This window comes from Pristis pectinata, chromosome 4 (assembly GCF_009764475.1).
Source record: "Pristis pectinata isolate sPriPec2 chromosome 4, sPriPec2.1.pri, whole genome shotgun sequence".
NCBI classification, from domain to species: domain Eukaryota; kingdom Metazoa; phylum Chordata; class Chondrichthyes; order Rhinopristiformes; family Pristidae; genus Pristis; species Pristis pectinata.
In genome coordinates this window covers 96,579,608-96,602,950 of record NC_067408.1, presented here as the reverse complement: position 1 = coordinate 96,602,950, position 23,343 = coordinate 96,579,608, and the positions used below count along the sequence as shown (strand labels likewise).

Sequence of the window (23,343 nt, the reverse complement as noted above, 5' to 3'; positions counted from 1 at the left end):
TTATTTAAAGCATTTGAATAAATGTGTAATATCAAGTTATATAAGTAAATACAATAATGATAGAAATATAATCAGAAATGAATTAAAAATGGAAAGTTGTATACTAAGAGTACAGATCCAATTACAGAAGTATTTACTTTGATTTATATTAAAGGACTTAGCAAAATAAAGGTGCAAAAGCACTGTGTAAATTAATCAAATAAGTTCTAACTGTGGGTTTTAACTGTGGTGACCCTGCTATTTTTGTTCCATTTATGTCTATGCTCTGTGTGATTCAGAGATAGGAATTCCAGTTCCAGTGTGGTAGCCAAGGAGTTTAGATTCTGTCAATAAATTAAATCTGAATGGAATTCAAATATCAGTAATGGTACTGTGAAACAACTAGATGGTCTTTTAAAAAAAAAATCAGTTTGCTGATATCCTTTAGGGTAGGAAATCTGACATCTTTGTTTCTCTGGCCCAGATGTGAACCCAAACCCATGGTAATGAGGAGACTTCTATTATTAAGCCACTCAGTTTTATCAAACTTGCTACAAAAAGTTACTGCAGCTTTTCAAGTAGGCTCATCACATTTTCTGGGCAATTGTTAATGAGTAATAGATACTGGCTTTGCCAACAATACCCACATCCCATGAATTAATTTAAAAAAGCTGCTGGCAATCTTTGATTTACAAAGCACCCAGGCTCTTGGAAGAAAGCAGTGCATATTTCCTATGGTGCTTTTCAACAATTATATTCAATGAAGAACAATAAAGATGGAAAGGCCAAAGATTCAGTCTCTGCACAGGCAGCTGAGAAATTAATAAAAATCTTCCTAAATATCTTTTGTAGAACAAAGCAAGCATGTGGTGCAAGCAGTGGAGCTTACCATCCTAAGAGAGGTAATAAATCTTTATCATGTTATGTTTCTAGATATTTCGTTAAGATTTCAATTTTCTTTTAACTAAACAATGGCCTTTGTAGTATTTCTGTTTAACGATCACAGGGATAGCAGATGTCAGGCATATATCCACTGTTTGTTAATGTTAAATGTATTGGGTGATCATTCAAGCTCTTTAATCACTATTTATTCAATGTACTTTCCTGTCAAAGTAACACATCTAAACTGGGACTATAAATAATGGTTGCATACTTGACTATTAGATTTTGCTTGTCAGTGCAAAACTGGGCCTAGATGCATATATGAAAAAGTGAATTTTTACAAAAGGATGAATTGCAGCCATCTCAAGTGACAGTGGAGTCAGTTCAAACAATGCTTTTGTTATGTTCTTTCCAATATTATCTTAGCAAAGGTGAAAGTTTGGTGACTCCTCCTGAAGATGTATCGACAGTGTGTCCCTGTAGCGGCTTGCAGAATTGAATTTAATTCCAGTGTTGTAGCAAATAAGGTCATGCTGCTACAGTTGGAAGTACCAGTCCCAGATAAAGTGGCAATTGTGCCACCGTCTGTGGCAAGAGTTGTACCATTCAGGTGGTATAAACAAGGGGTTTAGAAAACAAAAGTTGAGAAATCGAACTGTAAAAAAAAATTATATGCAAAAGCATTGTCGGTAGCATCAGTGCTATGAATTGCAAGGGCAAATGCCAAATCCAGAATCTATGGCTGTTCTAAGCTTGTATATAACAATGAACTCCTATCTAACATGAGTGAATCCTTGTGTCCAGCCCTTTGGAAAACTGTACAGTATTGTTCATTTTTACATTTATAATCTTTTAGGTCTGAAGCAAGTACTGAGCAATTATTCCTTTGGAAGTTTCAGAAAAATTTACGCAACACTTAAGCCACTATAATTATGATTTCCACCCATAGAAACAAGTTGATCTTGCAACATTACCTTCACAATTATCTGGAGTCTGGTATCTAAATTGAGCACAGAACCAGTGAAGACCCCTGAGATGGTTGTACTCACAAAATCATACCTGAAAGAAAATGTCCCAGAGTCCTTTACCGCAACCCCTAGGTGTATCATCACCCACCAGCGGGCGAAACTCATCAGAGACGGCAGCATACTGGTTTTCAGTTAAGAAAGGCTCATTTTTGGGTGCCATGAAGTCTCATAGCATCAATTCAAATGTGGGCGAGGTGCTGTGTCAATTGAAAATAAAAAAAAAATTTGAAGATGATGGAAACAATGCACACAAAATGCTGGAGGAACTCAGCAGGTCAGGCAGCATCTGTGGAGAGAAATGTTGATGATGGATATCTGAAATAAAAACAGAAAACACTGGAAACTCTCAACTGGTCAAGCAGCATCTGTGGAAAAAGAAACAGAGTTAACAAAGGGTCCTGGACTTGAAGCGTTAACTCTATTTCCCTCTCCACAAATGCTGCGTGACAAGAGTTGTACCATTCATGTGGTATAAATATGGAGTTTAGAAAATAAAAGTTGAGAAACAACTGGCAAAAAATTATATGCAAAAGCATTGTTGGTTGCACCAATGCTGTGAAATGTAAGCAGGGCAAATGCCACATCCAGGATCTCTGGCTGTTCTCAGCTTGTCTTTAAAAATAAACGCTTACTGAGTGTTTCCAGCATTTTCTATCCAGATTTGAGACCTGCTAATTATCAGCTGCTGTTCTCACTCACCTGAGGAATCAGCACTCCTCCATGCTGAACAGCTGGAAGAAACACAAAGTAGCAAAAGCACTGGGTGCAGGTCTTCAATGACCATCACCAAGAGTAGCTTGGTAGAATGAGTTGGCCAGGTCCTGAAGGACATATTTTCAGACAGGTTGTAAATAAACCAGCATGAGGGATAAATGTATTTGCCTTGTCTTTGGCAATCTACCTTTTGCAAACACAGTTGTTTGTGACTGTCTTCGTAGGAATAATCATTGCACAGTGCATATAGAGACAGAATCCTGTTCATCTTAATGGCATCCTCCTTCATGTTAGTTCAGTGAGGATTGCCAAAAGACATACCAGGAATGGCACTGGGCAGTCTGAAAATGAGTATCAACCTGGCAAAGCTACAACATAGCTATAGAGCAAAAGCAGAATAGAGTAAACTGAGTTATTCTATTAAACAGAGATACCCATAACCAATGGATTCATCAAAGCGCTGCAACCCTACCACATTATGAATGGTAGTGGACAATTAGCTGCAGAGGGAGGAGGCAGCTCCATGAATATCCCCTTCCACAGTCATGGCACAGCTTAGTGTGAGAGCCACAGATAAGACTGAAGCATTTACAACCATCTTCAGCCAGAAATGTCAAGTGTTTGATCCACCTCAGCTTCTCCTTTAAGTCCCCACCATTATAGAAACTGGGCTTCAGCCAATTTGATTCTCTCCATGTGGTGGCAAGAAATGTTTAAGAGTAACGTTACAGGACCAGAAAGCATTCTTGCTACAGTGTAGAAGACTTGTAGAATTATCTGTGCCTGTGGCCAAGCCATTTCTATATGATCACCATATTGGCATTAAGTTGATAAATGTGCAGAATTGCCCAGGTATATCTTGTTTACAACGAGCAGGATAAAACCATTCCACTCTCACAAATCAAGATCTGGACAACATCCAGGCATGGGAGGATAAGTATCAAATAACATTTGTTTTACACATACCTAGCAGTGACCATCATCGACAAGAGACAGTCTCCAACTACCCTTGATGTTCAGTAGCATTACCATCAGTGTTCCTCGTTGTCAATATTCTGGATTCACCTTTGACCTGAGACTTATTTGCACCAGCTATATAAATACTGTGGCTACAAGAGCAGCCACAGGTCAGAGATTGGGTATCTGCACTAAGTAACTTAATTCCCTTCTGAGTTTCTCCATCTACAAGATGCAAATCATAATTGTTATGGAGTACTCCACTTGGATGAATGCATCTCCCAAACTTAATGAAGTAGTTCAATAGCTTCCATTGTGTTCCATTGTTATTTTCAGTCCCATGTGATGAAGCATAGAAGTTGAACCAGTCATGTATATTAGGAAAATGGAAAGTGATAAATATTTGGAATAAATTGTCAAGGAGTGGAACAAAGTTGAAACATAAAGATTATTTAAAGTTCATTTTAGAGTAATTATGGGAGAAGGACAATTTTTGTAAGGTAGTTTTTTTTGTATGTACACAATACAAATGATGATCTAGCATTGCTAAATAGCTGTAGAGGAAAATCTAACTGTTCCTATTGCCTAATTTAGAGGTGTTTCAGCCAAAGTAAAGTTGTAACCCAACCAGTGCTACACATGCAGTCTGCTATCTTATCACAAGCTCTGCTTCTCAGTTGCTTAACTCCAAATAGTAAATGATCCTGGACCTCACCAACATAAATTAGGGAAGTTGAAATCACCCATAAAAACAACCCTGTTATTTCTGGAGAGGTGCAAAAATAACAGGGTTGTTGTCATGGGTGATTTCAACTTTCCTAATATTGATTGGCAGCTCCTTTATGTAAAGGGGATAGATGGGGCAGAGTTTGTTAGGTGTATCCAGGAAGGATTCCTGACACAGTATGTGGACAGGCCGACTAGAAGAGAGGCCATACTGGACCTGGTACTAGGCAATGAGCCTGATCAGGTTTCAGATCTCTCGGTGGGAGAGCATCTTGGAGACAGTGACCATAACTCCTTGATCTTTACCATAGCCTTGGAGAGGGACAGGAGCAGACGATATGGGAAAGTATTCAGTTGGGGGAGGGGGAATTATGATGCTATTAGGTAGGAATTTGGGAGCATAAATTGGCAACAGATGTTCTTGGGGAAGTGCACAACAGAAATGTGGAGGTTGTTTAGGGAGTGCTTTCATGGGGTTCTGGATAGGTTTGTCCCATTGAGGCAGGGGAAGGATGGTAGAGTGAAGGAACCATGGTTGTCAAGAGATGTAGAATATCTTGTCAAGGGGAAGAAAGAAGCTTGCCTAACAGGGTTCTGGAGATAGCCAGGAAGGAACTTAAGAATGGACTTAAGAGAGCTAGAAGGTACATGAGAAGGCCTTGGCGAGTAGGATTAAGGAAAACCGTATGGCATTCTACACGTATGTGAAGAGGAGGAGGAGGAGGATGACTAGAGGGTAGGACTGATCAGGGATAAAAGAGGAAACGTGTGCCTGGAGGGAGGTCCTTAATGAATACTTCGCTTCAGTATTCACCAATGAGAGAGACCTTGACGTTTGTGAGGATGGCTTACGACAGGCTGATATGCTAGGGCATGTCTACATGAGGAAGGAGAATGTGCTGGAACTTATGAGAAACATTAGGATAGATAAGTCACCAGGGCCAGAAGGGATATATCCAAGGTTATTATGGGAAATGAGGGAAGAGATTGCTGTGCCCTTGGCAATGATCTTTGCGTCCTCACTGGCCACAGGAGTAGTGCCAGATGATTGGAAGGTGGCAAATGTTTGTCCTTTGTTTAAGAAAGGAAGTAGGGATAACCCTGGAAATTACAGACCAATGAGTCTTACTTCAGTGGTGGGCACATTACTAGAGAAGATTCTTAGAGACAGGATTTATGGGCTTCTGGAGAAGCATAGGCTGATTAGGGACAGTCAGCATGGCTTTGTGAGGGGCAGGTCCTCCCTCACGAGCCTGATTGAATTCTTTGAGGATGTGACAAAGCACATTGATGAAGGTAGAGCAGTGGATGTGGTGTACGTGGATTATAGTAAGGCGTTTGATAAGGTTCCTCATGGAAGGCTCATTCAGAAAGTCAGGAGACATGGGATCCAGGGAAACCTGGCTGTGTGGATTCAGAATTGGCTTGCCCATAGAAGGCAGAGGGTGGTGGTAGATGGGAGTGTATTCTGCCTGGAGGTCAGTGAACAGTGGTGTTCTGCAGGGATCTGTTCTGGGACCCCTGCTCTTTGTGATTTTTATAAATGACTTGGATGAGAATGTGGAAGGGTGGGTTAGTAAGTTTGCTGATGATGCAAAGGTTGGTGGTGTTGTGGATAGTGTAGAAGGTTGCTGTAGATTACAACAGGATATTGATAGAATGCAGAGCTGGGCTGAGAAGTAGCAGATGGAGTTCAACCCGGATAAGTGTGGTGTTATAAGATGTTTATTAGTCACATGTACATTGAAACACACAGTGAAATACATCTTTTTGCGTAGTGATTTGGGGGGCAGCCCACAAGTGTCGCCACACTTCCGACGCCAACATAGCATGCTCACAACTTCCTCACCTGTACGTCTTTGCAATGTGGGAGGAAACTGGAGCACTTGAAGGAAACCCACGCAGACACGGGGAGAACGTACAAACTCCTTACAGACAGTGGCTGGATTTGAACCCAGGTTGCTGGTGCTGTAAATTGTTACACTAACCGCTACACTACCGTGCCTGCCCTTCAGAGGATCAAATTCAAAGGCAGAATACAAGGTTAATGGCAGGACTCTTATCGGTGTGGAGGACAGAGGGAGTTCAAGAGCCATGAGGTAATGTTGCAGCTCTATTAAACTCTGGTTAGACCATACTTGGAGTATTGTGCTCAATTCTGGTTGCCTCATTATAGGAAGGATGTGGAAGCTTTAGAGAGGGTGCAGAGGAAGTTTACCAGGATGCTGCCTGGATTGGAGAGCATGTCTTATGAGGTTGAGTGAGCTAGATCTTTTCTCTTTGGAGAGGAGGAGGATGAGGGGTGTCTTGATAGAGGTGTACAAGATGATAAGAGGCATTGATTGAGTGGACAGTCAGAAGCTTTTTCCCAGGGCAAAAATGGCTAACATGAGGGGACATAATTTTAATGTGATTGGAGGAAGGTATGGGGGGGGATGTCAGAGGTAAGTTTTTTACACAGTGAGTGGTGGGCGCATGGAATATACTGCTAGCAGAGGTGGTGGAGGCAGATACACTAGGGACATTTTAGAGACCCTTAGCTAGCCACATGAATGATAGAGAAATGGAGGGCTGTGTGGGAGGAAAGGGTTATATGGATCTTAGAGCAGGACGAAATGGTGGCACAACATCGTGGGCTGAAGGGTCTGTACTGTGCTGTAATGTTCTATATTCTAAATCAGGAAAGCTACAGTTGCCAATGAGCTGAGCTGAATACAGTTGAATGATACAGAGACTTTCAGAGTGTAGACTCAAATGAGAAATGGTTTTCTTAGTTTCTGTCATGGTTAGTTGCCTTCAAGTAAGGATTTTAATTTTTTTTTGTTTCTGGAGAAAAATACCAGTAGAGTATTGGTGTCAGATATGTGTTATTGAATACTTTATCGGAAGAAAACATTAACATTTAACTTATGCTTGCACTTCAGTGAATGTATGGCTGTTTTATATCATATAATAAAGCTGGATATTCAATGATTTGGGTGCATCACTAATTCACAAAATCAGTGGCCTAGGTTTAAATTTCTTCCGAGAACAAAGAACAGCAGCTTAATGACCTTGTACTGCAGTTTTTCAGTGGGTCAAATCAAAAAAATTAGTTGTCCCAAAAAACTTTGACAAAGTTTGCTATGAATATTGGAAGCTGCATTGTTAATTTCCTATTATTGTTTCTGTATAGATGTTTTGTTAATGGAAGAGCCTAAGAAGTGTTATTTATTGCGCGAACTCACTGCAGAAAGAACAACTATTGAAAAAGGAATGTTGGATGTTGATCGACTCATTCTTAAACTCTTTACATCTGGTGTTTTGGACTTCATATCCTTGAATAACATCACCAGAAATCCAGTCAGGAATGACCGGACTCGAGCTCTGCTGGATCACTTCTTACAGATTAATAACAATGGAATTTTAAGACAGTTTGTTTCTCACATGCGCGACTCGATAATTCTGAATGCAGAAGCACTAAACTGGGCTGAGTACATGCAAGGATGCAGTGAGTATTTTTCCAACTTGTTTGGCTTTTACTCGGATTAACAGATTTATTTTGTTTGTTTAATTACCTTCAATATTGAACATTCATTCGTCCTTTTATCTTAATTAAACCAAATGCCCTTTCTGATGATCCAACATTGCTAAATAGCTGTAGAGGAAAGCATAGCTATTCCAATTGCCTCATTTAGAGGTGATTCAGCCAAACTAAAATGGTAGTATGCATGTTTTCTGATATCTTTTCTCAGTTGCTCAACTCCAAATGGTAAATGATCCTGGACCTCACCAGCATAAATTAGGAAAGCTGCAGTTGCCAATCAGCTGAACTGATGCACCCTGGCTAATTGGTGCACATTTATTTGCTAAAGAACAGAGGCTGTACCTCAAATAAATAATTGGATCTGAAATGCTTTGGAACATCGTGATGATATGAAAAGTGGTAATCAAATGTAAATTCTTCTGTAATTGCTTTTGGGAGAAGCATGTGCACAGCATTCACATAAAAATATCCTAATGGTGCAGATGTGATAATTATTACCGTGTTGTATAAAGCCTTGGAATGTGCACTATAGCATCAACTTGTTTTTTTCCTAGATTAAGAGGCTCTTTTGTCTTCTTCATGACTCACATACTTCCCTGAAGGAAAGACTTGTTCCTCATCAGGTGTAAAATATAACTTTCCCATTGGCCAATCTGCATTTTTGCTCTTTCAAGCTTCTTTGAGAAGTGAAGATAGGATGCAGACCTCCTGATCAAATGGCAAATGTAATTAAACCAATGACTCCTAGTTAATCTAATCCTTATTCCCTGCACAATGACCATATCCCTTCCTTCTCTGCATATTCATGTGCTGATTTAAGAGTCTCTTAAATGCTCCTATGCTATCTGCCTCTACCACCAACCCTGGCAGTGCATTCCAGGTTCACACTACTCTCTGTGTAAAAAAAAAACTTGCTTTGCACATCTCCTTTGTACTTTCCCCCTCTCACCTTAAATACATGCCCTCTAGTACTGGACATTTCAATCCTGTGAAAAAGATGCTGGCTGTCTATCTATGCCTCAAATAATTTTATAAACCTCTAGCAAATCTCCCCTCAGCCTCCACTACTCCAGAGAAAACAGCCCCAGCTTGTCCAGCCTCTCCTCATAGCACATGTCCTCCAAACCAGGCAGCATCCAGGTAAACCTCCTCTGTACCCTCTCCAAAGCCTCCACGTCCTTCCAATAATGAGGCGACCGGAATTAAATGCAAAGCTCTAAATGTGGTCTAACCAGAGTTTTATAAAGCTGCAGCATAACTTCCTGTCTCTTGAACTCAACTAACGAAAGCAAGCATTGCCATACGCCTTCTTTACCACCCTATCAACCTGTGCGGCACTTTTAGGGAGCCATGTACCTAGACCCCAAGATCCCTCTGTTCATTAACATTGTTAAGAATCCTGCCATTAACTGTGTACTCTCCCTTTGTTGTTGGATCTCCCAAAGTGCAGCACCTCAGGCTTGCCCAGATTAAACTCCATGTGCCACTTCTCCACCCATATCTGCAACTGATCTATATCTCACTGTATCCTTGAGCACTCTTCTATGCAATCCACAACACCACCAATCTTTGTGCCATCTGAAAACTTGTCCATCTTACCATATTTTCATCCAAATTATTTAGCTATATGACAAACAACAGAAGTCCTAGTACAGATCCCTGTGGGACACCACTAGTCACAAAACTGAGAAAGCCATGCTTCTCATCACAAAGGTTGTCTGGTAACTTTGTTAAATATTCTTAAATAATCATTGGCGTTTAGGAATGCTAGTAGTAAGATAGAGCTCATTGTAACTACAAGGCACCAACAATGCACCAAGGTGCCATGAAATCATAGTGACAGAAGGTAGTGAGAAGGATGCTTTGACATTAATTACTGTTGGTAAATTTCTAGCATTCGCAGTGACTCAGACTTAGTACTGCCACTTGATTTAGGAGAGAAACCAGGATTATACTGGAATCAGCTGCTATTTTTTCTTTTCCAAAAACTGCATAAACTAGAGGAAAATTCTGCTGAATTTTTCAAGCACGTTATTCATTTCTCCCTGCAATAGTTCTCAACTTTGGAATATGTGTGCAAACAATATTTTTATATCAATGTTAAATCATTTTGGTGGATGCAAATAATACTGAAAGAGGTCTGTTTTTGAGGTAAATGGCAGATATTAGATGAATACTTTGTCAGGCTAAACCTATTAGGTTCTGTAAACTACCTGCTCAATGACTATAAAAATAATTATTTATATAACCCATGGTTTTATGTTGTGTAGGTGACAGCTGCTGTATGTTCTTCATTAAGAAATATGCCGATGTTTTTAAATACGTATTGGAGGAATATGGCGTGAAGAGCTTTGCTGAATACTTTCTGAAATCAGGAATGCTGACTGAATCCGAGAGCAAGGATTTATGCAAGTACAGCTATAAAGAGGGAGCAGAGCGCTTTATGCACATCCTATTCACCAAAAAAACCATTCTGTGTGTAGCAGATATGTGGTTTACATTAGTGGAACATCAACATGATATTCCTTACCTGGGACCATATATCAACAGTTTCCTGAAAGCATTTGATGAACAAAGTAATTGAATTGTTTTTTTATCTAATTTTATAGTGATCTCTGAAATTCCTTTGGTTGCAAAAGTAAATTAGCATTTTTCATACTAAGATATGATGTAATACTTTGGATCTTGTTGAAAACGTGTATAATGATTGCAGTATATTGGGAAGGATCCAATACCCCACTTATAAGTTTAATTATGTATAATAAGATGATTCACTACGTTGCTAGTTATACATTTCTCCAGTCTGTGGTGGTGTTTCAGCATTTGGGGGTGAGGTTTGTGGTTAGAGGGGGAAGATGTCTTTCTGCTTTTAGATAGACAGTATTTGGATGCACAGTCTAAAATGATTAAGCAATGAACTAAGCATGGTAAAAATATTTTTTTTTGCACAGAACCGATTCAGTTAAATTCTGCCGCCTTTCAAGTAATTTGATAATGAGTAAGGTGCAATAACCACACACCTCGAGTAGAATTTCTGGGACGTGATGGTGATTCCTTGAAACTAACAGAAATGAATTCAAAGGATAACCTACCGTAACTTCTTATGAGGTTGAGAGGAAAACTTAACTCTCCCAAAGCCATACAGTTCACTTTTCACCACACAAAATTGACTACAAAACGATCCTCAAAAAGTGTCATTTGCCCATGCCATTTCCCTTCCCCAGTGAAAACCTGGAACTAAGCATCGAAGGGCATTCAATAAAAGCTCCCTCGTCCACTTTCGCTCCTGTGTCTACTACTCTTGCCCTCTCCAGCCAACACATAATTATGCCCAACCCTTTACTCATTTTAATCAGACTACTCCATTTGATCTAGACTCTCCAGATGTAGTGTCATGGGGAATACTAAAATTCTTGCATAGAAAGCCTCTCCATGATAGAGAAATCCTAATTATCAAGTCTGATGGAATGTCCATATGTTCCCTGCTCTTGTCCACCTTTGTAATTTAAGAGTATCTATAACATTTAGGTTAAGATTTGAATTTTTATGTTTGAATTTAAAAATGTAATAATTTTGGTAAATTTGTCAGGGAGGTGCTTAGAAGAAGCTGAACAGTTCATCACAACAAATGAAACAGCAGATGAAACTTGTGAGCAGCAGTTACATGTTTGACTTAACTGCCAGAGGAGCATAATTAAACAAAGACATTAAATGCAAAATTATTGAACCATTTTGAAATTGACGTTTGAGCTACCAATGATAGTTTTGCATTATCTTGTTGGACTTAATAACTTGTTGAGTGGTTCCAATTATATTGTAACTCATTTTAGTGTCATAGAGCCATACAGCACAGAAACGGGCCCTTTGGCCAACCACATCCATGTGAATTTTTTTGCCCATAATCCTACTTGCCCACATTAGGACTGTATCCTTGTATGTTTTGCCTATTGAAGTGTCTGTCTTAATGTCTCTTAAATATAGAAATTGTATCTGATTCCACCACCTCCTTTGGCAGTGTGTTCCTGGTATCAACCACATTTTGTGTGGGGGGAAAAAAGCACATACCTGATGCATCCTTACTCCTTAAACCTATGCCCTCTTGTTTTTGATACCCCTACCATGGGACTATCTATTGCTGTCTATTGCCTCTCATTATCTTATAATCTTCTGTCAGGTCACCCCCTCAGTCTCCTTCACTCCAAGGAAAACAAGTCCAGCCTATTAAGTCTCTCCGCATAACTAAAGTCCTCCAATCCAGACAACACCCTGATGATTCATCTCTGCACTCTCTCTCACACAATCATTCTTTCTATTGTGTGGTGACCAGAATTACACGAAGTAATCCATGTGTAGCCTAACCTTTGTAAAGCTGCAACATAACATCCCAACTCTTATTATGCTCCGACCTATGATGGTCATATGCCTTCTTCACCATTCTATTGACTTGTGTTGTGTATTTTAGGGAACTGTAGCTTGGGCACCTAGGCCTCTCTGTTCATCAATGTTCCTTAGTGCCCTCCATTTACTGTATGTCCTACCCCTATTTGACTTCCCAAAATGCATTATCCCACACTTGTCAGGGTTAAGTTCCATCTGCCAGTGCTCTGCCCACCTTTTTATATCTTGCCATAGCCTTGGGCAACCTTCCTAGCTACTCACTTACTCTTTTATACTTATAAAATGACTTGGGATTCTTAATATTACCTGCCAAAGATATTTCATGGCTTCCTTTTGCCCTCCTAATTTCTTAAGTACTCTCCAACACACACTACATTCCTCAAGGGACTCGCTTCATTGTGGTTGCCTACACCTGTCATGTGTTTCCTTTTTTTTCCTGATCAATTTTCTATAACCTTTGTCATTGAAGGCTCCCAAATGTTGCCATCCTTACCTTAAACTTACTGGAACAGGCTAGCCTTGAGCTCTTGCTAGTTCTCTTCTAAAAGACTGCCATTTGTCAGATATTGTTTTATCTGCAAGCATTTGCTCCCAATCTACTTTCGCCAGGCCTGGTCTTGCATTATAAAAATCAGTCTTCCACCAATTTAGGACCGTAACCTGAGGACTAACCTTATCCCTTTCCGTAACTACATTGAAACTTGCATAATTATGGTCACTGTTTCCAAAGTGTTCCCCAACTGACATTCCCACCACCTGCCCAGGTTCATTTCCTAAGATAAGGTCAAGTACAGCCCCTTCTCTGGTTGGACTATCTATATTTTGCCTCAAAAACCTATCTTGGACACGCTTAACAAATTCTGCCCCATCTAAGTTTCTTGCACTAAGGCAATCCTAATTGGGGAAGTTAAAATCCCCATTACTATAATCCTATTGTGTTTACATCTTTATGCGATTTGCTTGTATTAAAGTAAAAGGAGTTGAGCCTACACGACCGTCCCCTCCCTCCCGCTCCATAATCTGTCTTTGTCTGCTCTGACCACTGGACTTGATGTTTCCTCTATAATTCAGGTCAATCTATCCACCTGCCGCAATGCTACTGTATTTCTCACCACTGTCCCTCCCCTGCGCCAAATTAGTTTAAACCCTCCCAAGTAGCATGAGCAAACCTCCCTGCAAAGGTATTGGTTCCTCTTCCAGTTTAGGTGCAACCTGTCCTTCCTGTCCAGGTTTCGCCAGCCCATGATGCAATCCCAATTATCTAAATACCCAAAGACCTCCTCCCTGCACTAGCTCTTCAGCCATATTCATCCTCGTATTGTCACCCTCACTGGCATGTGGCATGGAATAATCCTGAGGTTACGACACTAGAAGTCCTGTTTTTTTAACCTTCTGCCTAACTCTCTAAATTTACTCTGCAGGACATCATCCCTCTTCCTAACTATGTTGTTAGTACCAACGTGTACTACGATCTCGGGCTGTTCTCCCTCGCCCTTCAGGATGTTCAGTACCCACTCAGAGACATATCTAACTATGGCACGATGGAGGCAATGTACCATTCTGAAAGAAAAAAATTAAAGGAAAGGTATAAATAAGAAAAAATTGGGCCAGGCTCTTGTGTGTGCTATGTATACTGTAATTATGGATACTTTGAAATGGATCAACAATTTTATTATATAGCACAAGTAGGAATTCTTCCCCAATATATTACATGATAATTTATAACAGAACCTTGGAGCTGTGGTGTAATCAACTGTTATTAAGATAAGATATCTTTATTAGTCACATGTACATCGAAACACACAGTGAAACGCATCTTTTGCGGAAAGTGTTCTGGGGGCAGCCTGCAAGTGTCGTCACGTTTGGAGTGGGGAAAAATACTTCCTTTTGCCTATCCCTATGAAAATGATTGAACAAAAGTATCAAAGGTGGTAGGAAATAAATACTGGAAATCAGAAATGAAGGCAAACTTCATAATTTGTATGTGCTTAATGGAAAAGAGAAAAAAAGTATTTTTACAAAGTGTAGGCATCATCTTGCAAAGTGCTGTACTTCATTAGAGTGTCTCAAGACATTCCGCAGGAGTATTATCAAACAAAACGTGACATATACAGGCCAGATAACCAAAATTTTGATCAATGAATTAGTATCGTAAGGATTATAAGAACCTTTGATCTCATGACTTCTCTGCCTTTCAACAAGATTGTGATTGATTTCTATTTCAAAAACTGTTTTTCTGCCATACCTTTGATTCCTTTAACATCTTGAAATCTATTATCTTTGTTCTGCATGCATTTAATGATTCAGTCTCCACAGCCCTCCAGGGTAGAGAATAACAGATTCACGACTCTCTTAATGAAGAAACTTTTCTTTAATTCAGTCCTAAATAGATGACCTCTTATTTTGACCCCTAGGCCAGGGGAAACAACCCCTCACATTTATCCTGTCAACCCCCTCCACAAACTTCGTATGTTTCAATGAGATCATCTCTCATTCTTCTAAATTCTAAAGTATAAAGGCCTAGTCTCATTCTGACCTGCCTTCCCAGAAAGCAGTGTGGTGAATCTTTGTTGCTCTCCCTTAATAGCAAGTAAATACATTTTTTAGGCAGAAACCAAAATTGTGCACAGTGCTCCAGAGGCCCTATACAGTATAATTGTGGTAAAACCTTCATACTTAAAATTTCTTGCAATAAGAGAATTTTGGAGATTAGGGAGATGATTCAGAACCTAGCGCTAAAGGCACAGCTCTGATTGTGCAGCAATGAAAACCAACTTTGTGCAAGGTATATGAATTGAATCAGTGCAGAGATCTTGGAGAGGCAGAGGCATGGATAAGGTGCCAGAGGTAAGATGAGACCAGGCCATTAAAAGATTTGAAAACAAAGATCAGAATTTTAAAAGTGAGCCATTGCCAGACCAGAAGACAGTGTAGTTCAGCAAGTGCTTGAGTGCCAGGTAAGCAATACTTGCTATGATCAAGGATTTTAGGTGTGGAATTTTGGATAAGCAGTTTTTAGAGGGGATGATTGTAATGTCAAAGCCCACCCAGGGGAGCAGTGAAATAGTCGAGTCTAAAAAGTGTGGTTAGATCTTTTGGTTAGAAGGGGGAGTGTAATGTGATGTTACAAAAATAGAGGAAGGGCACATGGGTTCAGAAGTTCAGCTTAAAGTCACAGAATACTGTGATTGTAGACTGTCTGTTTCATTCCCAGATGGAAGCTAGGAAGACAAATGGAGCCAGTAGTTATAGAACACAATTTCTGCCAAAATCCAATGGATGTGGCTTTGGTGTTCCCAGTATTTTGGTGGAAGAAATTTATACATAAGGAATAAATTCAATTTAAACTCCTGCTTTAACATATCCATGGGAAATCGTTTCTCATTATTCTTTTTGATATGGCTTATGATATCAACCTTCTCCAGCGGTTGTCTCAAGTGTTCACTTTGGCAAGTTTGATTCTATTCTTGTCCATCTAATTGTTGCCAGAGAACCAGCAAGAATTGCACCACTTCCCATTCCAGAATTCTGCAAGGATCCATCACCAGCCTTTTCCTTTTTCTCATTTATATGCTGCCTCTTGGCAACCTCACTGAAAATGCATGGTACCACATATGTGGGCAGTTCAGCTCTCTGGGACTTGGTGTACCATTGTGCAACCATGTAGGGCAGGCACAGTAGTGTAGTGGTTAGTGTAATGCTACTACAGCGCCAGCGACCCGGGTTCAATTCCCGCCGCTGTCTGTAAGGAGTTTGTACGTTCTCCCCATGTCTGCGTGGGTTTCCTCCAGGTGCTCCGGTTTCCTCCCACATTACAAAGGCGTACGGGTTAGGAAGTTGTGGGCATGCTATGTTGGCACTGGAAGCATGGCGACAGTTGCGGGCTGCCCCCAGAACACTCTACGCAAAAGATGCATTTCACTGCGTGTTTCGATGTACATGTGACTAATAAAGATATTTTATCTTAGGTACCATTTAATATATTACGCACATCCCAGGTATGTCTGCAGTGATGTCTTAAATTTTGAACAAAGTTATTACATCTAGTGTATGTGATTGACACAGTTGGAGCACAAAACATATTGTCCGCCTTGTAATGGGATCTCAGGCAGATTAAGGTCAAGATTCAGCTCTTTAGCTTAAGAGCTGGGTTTAAAATATTGCATGGCAACCACATTGTCATCTGTTTTTGCAAACTTGCTGCAACTCATTTCCTCTTCTCAAACTCTTTAAAGAAGGCATACTTGTGTTTGAGCTACTGTATTAGAATTAATTGGGTTTTTTTTCACTTTTTCATTTAGCTGGACCTTTCTGTCCACAATTTGATCCTCAATTGCCAGTCAAGCCTCTATTAATAAAGAGGTGCTACGTTAATCTATATCGCCTACTTCATTTAATACATGTTGAAGGCACAGAGGTTGTGCGGAGAATTTTTGATGCCCATGTCTCAGCAGAAGAATTGGAAGAAGAAATTACAAAGAACAAAGTTTTAATCAAGAATCGTCTGGAGGGACCAGATTTTAGCAACTTCAAAAGAAAATGGATCAATATTATTTATTCAACAGACAAATCAAAAACTCTTCATTTTACATTGCCTCTTTTCCAATTTCTTGCTGTATTTATGAAGAAGTTTCCCCGTCCTAAAAAGGGCTGGACTGGTAGGCTTGCAAGATCGGACACATCTCCAGGAGCTTACTTGCGGCGAATTTGTGAGATGCGAGACCACCTTTTGAAAGACATTTTACACAGAGATCTAACCTATGAAAAATTTGACAGAATGTGGAATGAAGCTTCGGAGATACTTGGTCAGCTTGGTGTGGAGGAAAAGAAATTGCAAGATCTTCGCATGCAACCAATGAGTATTGTATTCGTTGAAAGGAGATACATGGAGAAGTACTTTAACAAGCCTCTGTCTGAACTTTTGGAGGAGCTTATTGTTAAACAACACAGAGGTAAATTTTGTTCATTTATAAAACACCAGCTAACTAAAATCAGAAAATGCTGAGAATACTCAGCAGGTTATGCACCATCAGTGCGGAGAGTTGTTTTGAGTCAATGACTCTTCATCAGAACAAGAGAAGTGAGAAGACAAGTGTGTGGTAAGGTGCAAAGAGGGAGAGGCGTGGAGAAAACACAATGATTGTCTGTGATGGATGCAGACCAAAGATATCAAGGTAACAATTACTTTAAAAACTCAGTTGCTGGCAGAAAAGTCAGATCAGTGGAGAGAGGGGAAAAAGGGGGTTACTTGAAATTGGTTGAACTTAAAAGGGCTGAAATGAATTGTAAAGCTCATGTGACTAATTTCTTGCTTCAAACTTAAAAGTTTCTTGCAAAATTACAATGGATTTAAAGCTGAAGGATTAATGCTTGCTCAAGCAGACCTTTATATTTTTTTTTAACCTTTTACTGTCTGTGTGACAATATCTTTCTCTTCATTTAGGAATCGATTCTATTTGTGCTTGTTCATTGGCAAAGGATCTGAGTGCAGGTAGGCCTTGCTGTAGTCATGTGTGCTTTTTTTTTGGAGAACTAGTAATCTATTAACTTGTTTTGACTAACATTTCTCAGTTGTGGTTCATCTGTGTATAATAGATATTGGATAAATCTGATTAAACAGCTTTCAGATTAAATTTCTCCCATCAGTAATTTTGGCAATAGTGCAAAATTAGAAATGAGAGATGGCAGAAATTTCACCTCCACAGTGATTCTTTAATGACTTTTCACAAAATCAAGAGAACAGAAAATTCCCTCTATTAAAAGAGTTGTATTAGGACATATAATTGTAGCTTTATTTCATTGAACCACACACTCAGAGCCAAAGATTACTGCTGTTCACCCAAGCAAAAAAACAAAACTATTGACACTTTCATCTGTTCCTTAAACCATTCAAAATGTCATAACCAGGGGTTAATCAGATCTTCAGAAATCTGTGGCTAGAGTACACCATTAAAAGCCTTTTCCAATCACAATTAAGCAATGCAGAATGTGTCTGGCAACAGTTCGTATTATGTTTCATTACCCTCAGTCCATAAAATACTTTAGAGAAAATAAACAATTCAGATAAAAATCACAAACATCTACCAGTCCTTCATAACAACTTTCACTGGAACAGCCAGATGCAGTGTACTAGGCCTTGTATCTCCAATCTTGTGTTTATTTTTCCTTTACAGATCATAGTCTGCGAAGTCTTTAGTGGAAGTGCGTGTGCACGGAGGCTTCATTACAACCTCTCTTGCTAGGCTGTTTTTGATCTGTAAAAAGGAAATAATGCAGTGCATATTTTTAAATGAAAAAGATGCTTATGTGCCAATTCATGTATTTGCAATTATGTGTAATACTGTATAATCAATATGTAATACTGTATAACCATTGATACGTTGTTTCTATAATTCATATGAGAATAATTCATTCATTTAATATCAGTGTATTATAAGATTTTATCCTTTGTGCTTCCACTGTTTTTAATGTATGGTCATTCAGGTGGTTTTATGGAATTATGGAATCATACAGTACGGAAACGGGCCCTTTCGGCCCTCTTTGTCCATGCTGACTCTGATGTCTATGTACGCTAATTCCATTTACCTGCATTAGGCCTGTATGCCTCTATGCCTTTCCTATATAAGTACCTGTACAAATACCTTTTAAACATTATAACTACTTCTCTGGCAGCTCATTCCAGATAACCAACACCCTCTTTGTAAAAAAAAAACTTACCTCTCAGATCACCTTTAATTTTCTCCCTTCTCACCTTAAACCTGTGCCCTCTGGTCCTAGACTCCCTTTCCCTGCGGAAAAAATTCTCTGGCAATCTATCCCACCTTTACCCCTCGTATTTTTGTAAACCTCTATAGGGTCACCCCTTAGCCTCCTCTATTCCAGTGAAAATAAACCCAGCCTACCCAATCTCTTCTTATAACTACAGCTCATTCCAGGCAACACCCTGGTGAATCTCTTCTGCACTCTGGATAGGAAAGGTTCAGAGGGATATGGGCTAAATGCAAGCAAATGGGACTAGCTTAGATGGGAATGTTGGTCGGCGTGGACCAGTTGGGTCGAAGGGCCTGTTTCCATGCTGTATGACTTTATGACTCTGTGACTCTCCCTATTGCTACCACATCCTTCCTGTAGCATGGGGACCAGAACTGTACACAATCTTCCAAATAGGTCGCAATTTGGTAGCAAAAAGGGTGCAATCCATTGACTAAGCCTGACTATCAGTTTGCAGCCCCATCTTCCAAGATCATTCCAAGTTCAAGCCTTTCAACTGAGTCTGGATACCCAATTCTGGCATCACAGTTATTCCTGGCATTGGGTCTTCAGGTTAGTTGAGAGAAAAAATTGAAAGTGAAAGGAGAGTTGTGTCAGGGTGAACCAGATAAACTTCCATTGAGATATGCAGTGAAATTGAGAGGGGAAACAAAAGGAGCTATTTGGGAAACAGGAGGAGATACTTGTATTAAATGAGAACCATAGTGCTGGTGGAAGGTGTGCAAGGCAAGGAAGGAGGCAGACTGAAAGATAAAAGAGAAAAAATTGTACTGCAGCATTTCCAGAGAGACATTTACAGAATATTTTGCTTTCTGTAAAATTCATACAACATATAGAGTACCTTAGGAGTAGGTTTCTTGAGGCACTGACTGGAGAATATAGTCCTTAGTTTTTACATTCAGAAGAAACTTCCTTACTCAGAAAGAAGAGAATGTTGAACTTAAAAAGCACACATATGCCTTCTTTACCACCTCTGCTGCTACTTTCGGGGATCTGTGAACTTACCCAAGGTCCTTCTATTCATCAACACTCCTTAGGCCCTATTGTTTACTACATACATCTGCCCTTGCCTGCCCTCTCAAAATGCATCACCTCACACTTTTCAGGATTATATTCCATTTGTTATTGCTCTGCCCAACTTTCTAGCTGATCTATATCATGCTGTAGCCTTAGATACCTTCTTCGCTGCCTACAATACTACAAATTGTCATATCATCTATAGACTTACTTATCTTACCTGCACATTCCTTATCTTACACATTCAAGTCATTAAAGTATATCACAAACATCAACAGTCCCAGCACCGATCCTTGCGGTACACCAATGGTTACAGACTTACAATCAGGAAATCAACCCATTACTACCACCCTCTGCCTCCTTTACTAAGGCAGTTATGGATCCATTTTGCCAGCCTGCCATGGATCCCATTGCCTGTAATGTTCTGGATCAGCCTACCATGCAGGACCTTGTCAAAGGCCTTACTAAGGTCTATGCAAACAGCATCTACTGCATTCCCTCATCAGTATGTTTAGTTACCTCCTCAAAGAATTGCATCAAATTCGTGAAATAGGATTTGCCACGAACAAAGTATGTTGACTCTCCCAAATCAATCCCTGCCTTTCTGAGTGAAAATAAATCCTGTCCATTAGATTATTTTAGAATCTACTTTAGAATTCCTGTGCAGTTTTATCTGTGTTAATTTTTATATTTTGAACATACCATTTAGGACTTGTTATTATGGTTAGCTGTGCAAAATTCTGCAAATGGAATATTGTATTTTTTCTTTGTGGTGTTTTGAATTAGACATTCTAAAAGTTAATATCTGTGAACTAAAACAGTTCTGTATTTGTGAAAAAGAGAAGGGTTCAAGCATTATTATTATTATAAGCTATTATAATGTTGTTTGTTATTAATTCATGCTGACGTGTGATCCGTTGAATTCATCAACTCCATTAAACAATGGACCTGAAGATCAATTTTTAAAAAATCAAATAGTTGCTTCTTGTATTTCCTGTATTCACAGTTAAGGAGTCATATGTGTTCTTGTCCTTGTGATTTGACCTAAAGCTGATGCAAATTAGCATTCCAAATTTATCATCAGAATGTCTTTAATTGAAGATTCTATGTATTTATTAAAACAATTAAACCTCTTTACATTAGGACAAAAGCTTGAACCTAAAGTGGCTGATACTAAAGAAGAGCAGAAAGGAAAAGATACTTCAGAGGATGAATTTTCAATACCTGCTGCTGTATGTTGCTGATTTTCTTAATCCAATATAGAATTGCACACACTTTGGCACCTCTTTATCTCTGCAAGTGGCAAACATTGCATGATATTTGTAAACAAATTCAGGGCTACTTACGAGAATTCACATGAAAGATTTAGAATTTAAGCAAGCTATCCTAACACATGATTCCAGTGTTTACTTTTTGTTGATCCTCAAAGAAAATAGTATTTTTTTTCTCTCCTGTCTAGACTGACAATTCTTGTTCATCACTAGTTGTCCTTGAGAAGGTGATGTTAAGTCACCTTCTTGTGCTGAAACAGGCTATTTAGCCCTTGGAGTCTGATGCCATTCAGAGAGCTTGTGGCTTAACTGTGGCCTTGGTCCACATACCTGCCTTTTCCTTAAGTCCGTTTTGGTTATCAAACTTAGATTTAAATTAACAATTGACCTCACAATGGTTGCCATTTGTGGAAGAATTCTAAATATCCACAACTCTCTGCTGTAGAAATATTTCCTAGTTTCACTCTTGAAAGATCTAGCCCTTATTTTTGGACGGCGCTTCCTAGTTTGACTTCCAACCAAAGGAAATAATTTTTCTATATCAATTCCCTATGGTGTCTTGAAAACTTTCATCAAATCACCCAACTGTGGTGCAATTCCTAAATTCTATGGAATTAAACCCTGGTTTCTATAACCTCTCTTAGTCAGTGTAGTATAACTTCCAGATGGTGGGAAGCAACAGACTTAACAGAATATTGGAGACATTCAAATTAGCATTTTATGCTCAATATAAGAAGTCCTTGAGCTTCTGTTGTTCATCTTTTAATAGTGAAAAGCAGTCCAAATGAGGCTATTGATAAGATGACATTTCTTTCTACAAAGTTTATTGTTATATGTGTGTGAAAAGTTTGGTATGTCTGAGGAATAAACCTTGAAGCTTTGATACTGAATGCTGCCATTTTCGTTTAAAGTTCCAAAACTGAACAGTATAAGCTTAATTTCCAAGTCTATGAAAGTAAAATCTTACTGTGTTTGTTATTGAGATAGTGTCATTAAAGATTATGGATGAATGTTTGATTTCCATTTTTGCTCTATATTTTTGCAAAAAAGAATTATGTCATTGCATACTTCCTATTTTACATTGGAAGGTTGTGGTGACCTAGTTACAGACACCAGTACAGTAAGAGGTGGCAGTTACTATTTGTGTTCTTGCTCTTATCTTCTGGAAGCCATGCAAATAACAGGTTGTTCTAAAAGTAATGTTGGATTAAGATCAATTGCACAATTCAAGTCCGTGATTATCTTAACTTGAAAGCTGTCACCTTGTAGTAATGTATAAAATTCATTTGTATTTTATGAAAAAAGCAATCCTCAGTAGTTAAAGACATTTTGTTCATTCATTTTGTGCTTATAGGTGATGGGAGACTCAAAATCAAAAAAAAGGCGAAAAAAGTCAAGAGGAAAAAAGGTATAATATTGCAATGTTGTGATGTCTAATTTAAATTTACTGCTCTTCCTGAACAATCATAAATTATTGAAATAGTTATTTCCATTTAAAACAGCTTGATTTGATTGAAATGAAAATCATGATAACTGCGGTAGTGATACAGATCATCTCCCTGCCCATCAAGTATTGCAGGAATGCAAATCATTTCCATTACTGTGCAGCATTGATATCAATTTCAGTGATGACTTTGGTAACAGTGCCAAAATATAAAGGGGTCAGCATAACTTTTTGAAGAAGATGCATTGATATGGTTATCTTAGGCTCATCGGAGATTGATGTAAACATGAGGCAACAGCCTCCATTATTTAAACCACAGTGGGAAAATAATACTATTTTCTAGTGCTCGGACCTTCCCAGCCATCCAGGGAGGTCAGTGCCTGCACACATCACTCACGCAGTAAATATGTTTAAATGTTTCTCAGCTGAAATTCAGTCTTAGTCAAGATGTTAAGTATGTTTTCAAATCCTCTTGTAGCAAATCAAAAAGTTAGATCTTTGCTGTGAAAAATCCATGTGAATAAATTTGAGAAGTTTGTCATTAGTAAATAGCTCTTTAACATAAATTAAAATTAACTTGCTTGCACTAGACTAATTTGAATCTCTAACTTTAAATAAAAATACAAAAAT

General features: G+C 39.0%; 1 protein-coding gene across 1 annotated transcript in view; it reads left to right on the top strand.

The window, feature by feature from the left end:
- The window catches only part of LOC127569491 (E3 ubiquitin-protein ligase DZIP3-like), a 53,646-nt gene that overhangs the window by 14,044 nt on the left and 16,259 nt on the right, over positions 1-23,343 (top strand). The window contains exons 5-11 of the mRNA XM_052014199.1: positions 832-881; positions 7,462-7,776; positions 10,083-10,388; positions 16,512-17,162; positions 17,654-17,701; positions 21,142-21,230; positions 22,624-22,677. Coding sequence (XP_051870159.1) covers positions 832-881; positions 7,462-7,776; positions 10,083-10,388; positions 16,512-17,162; positions 17,654-17,701; positions 21,142-21,230; positions 22,624-22,677 — 1,513 coding nt within the window. The remainder of the gene's footprint in view (positions 1-831; positions 882-7,461; positions 7,777-10,082; positions 10,389-16,511; positions 17,163-17,653; positions 17,702-21,141; positions 21,231-22,623; positions 22,678-23,343) is intronic.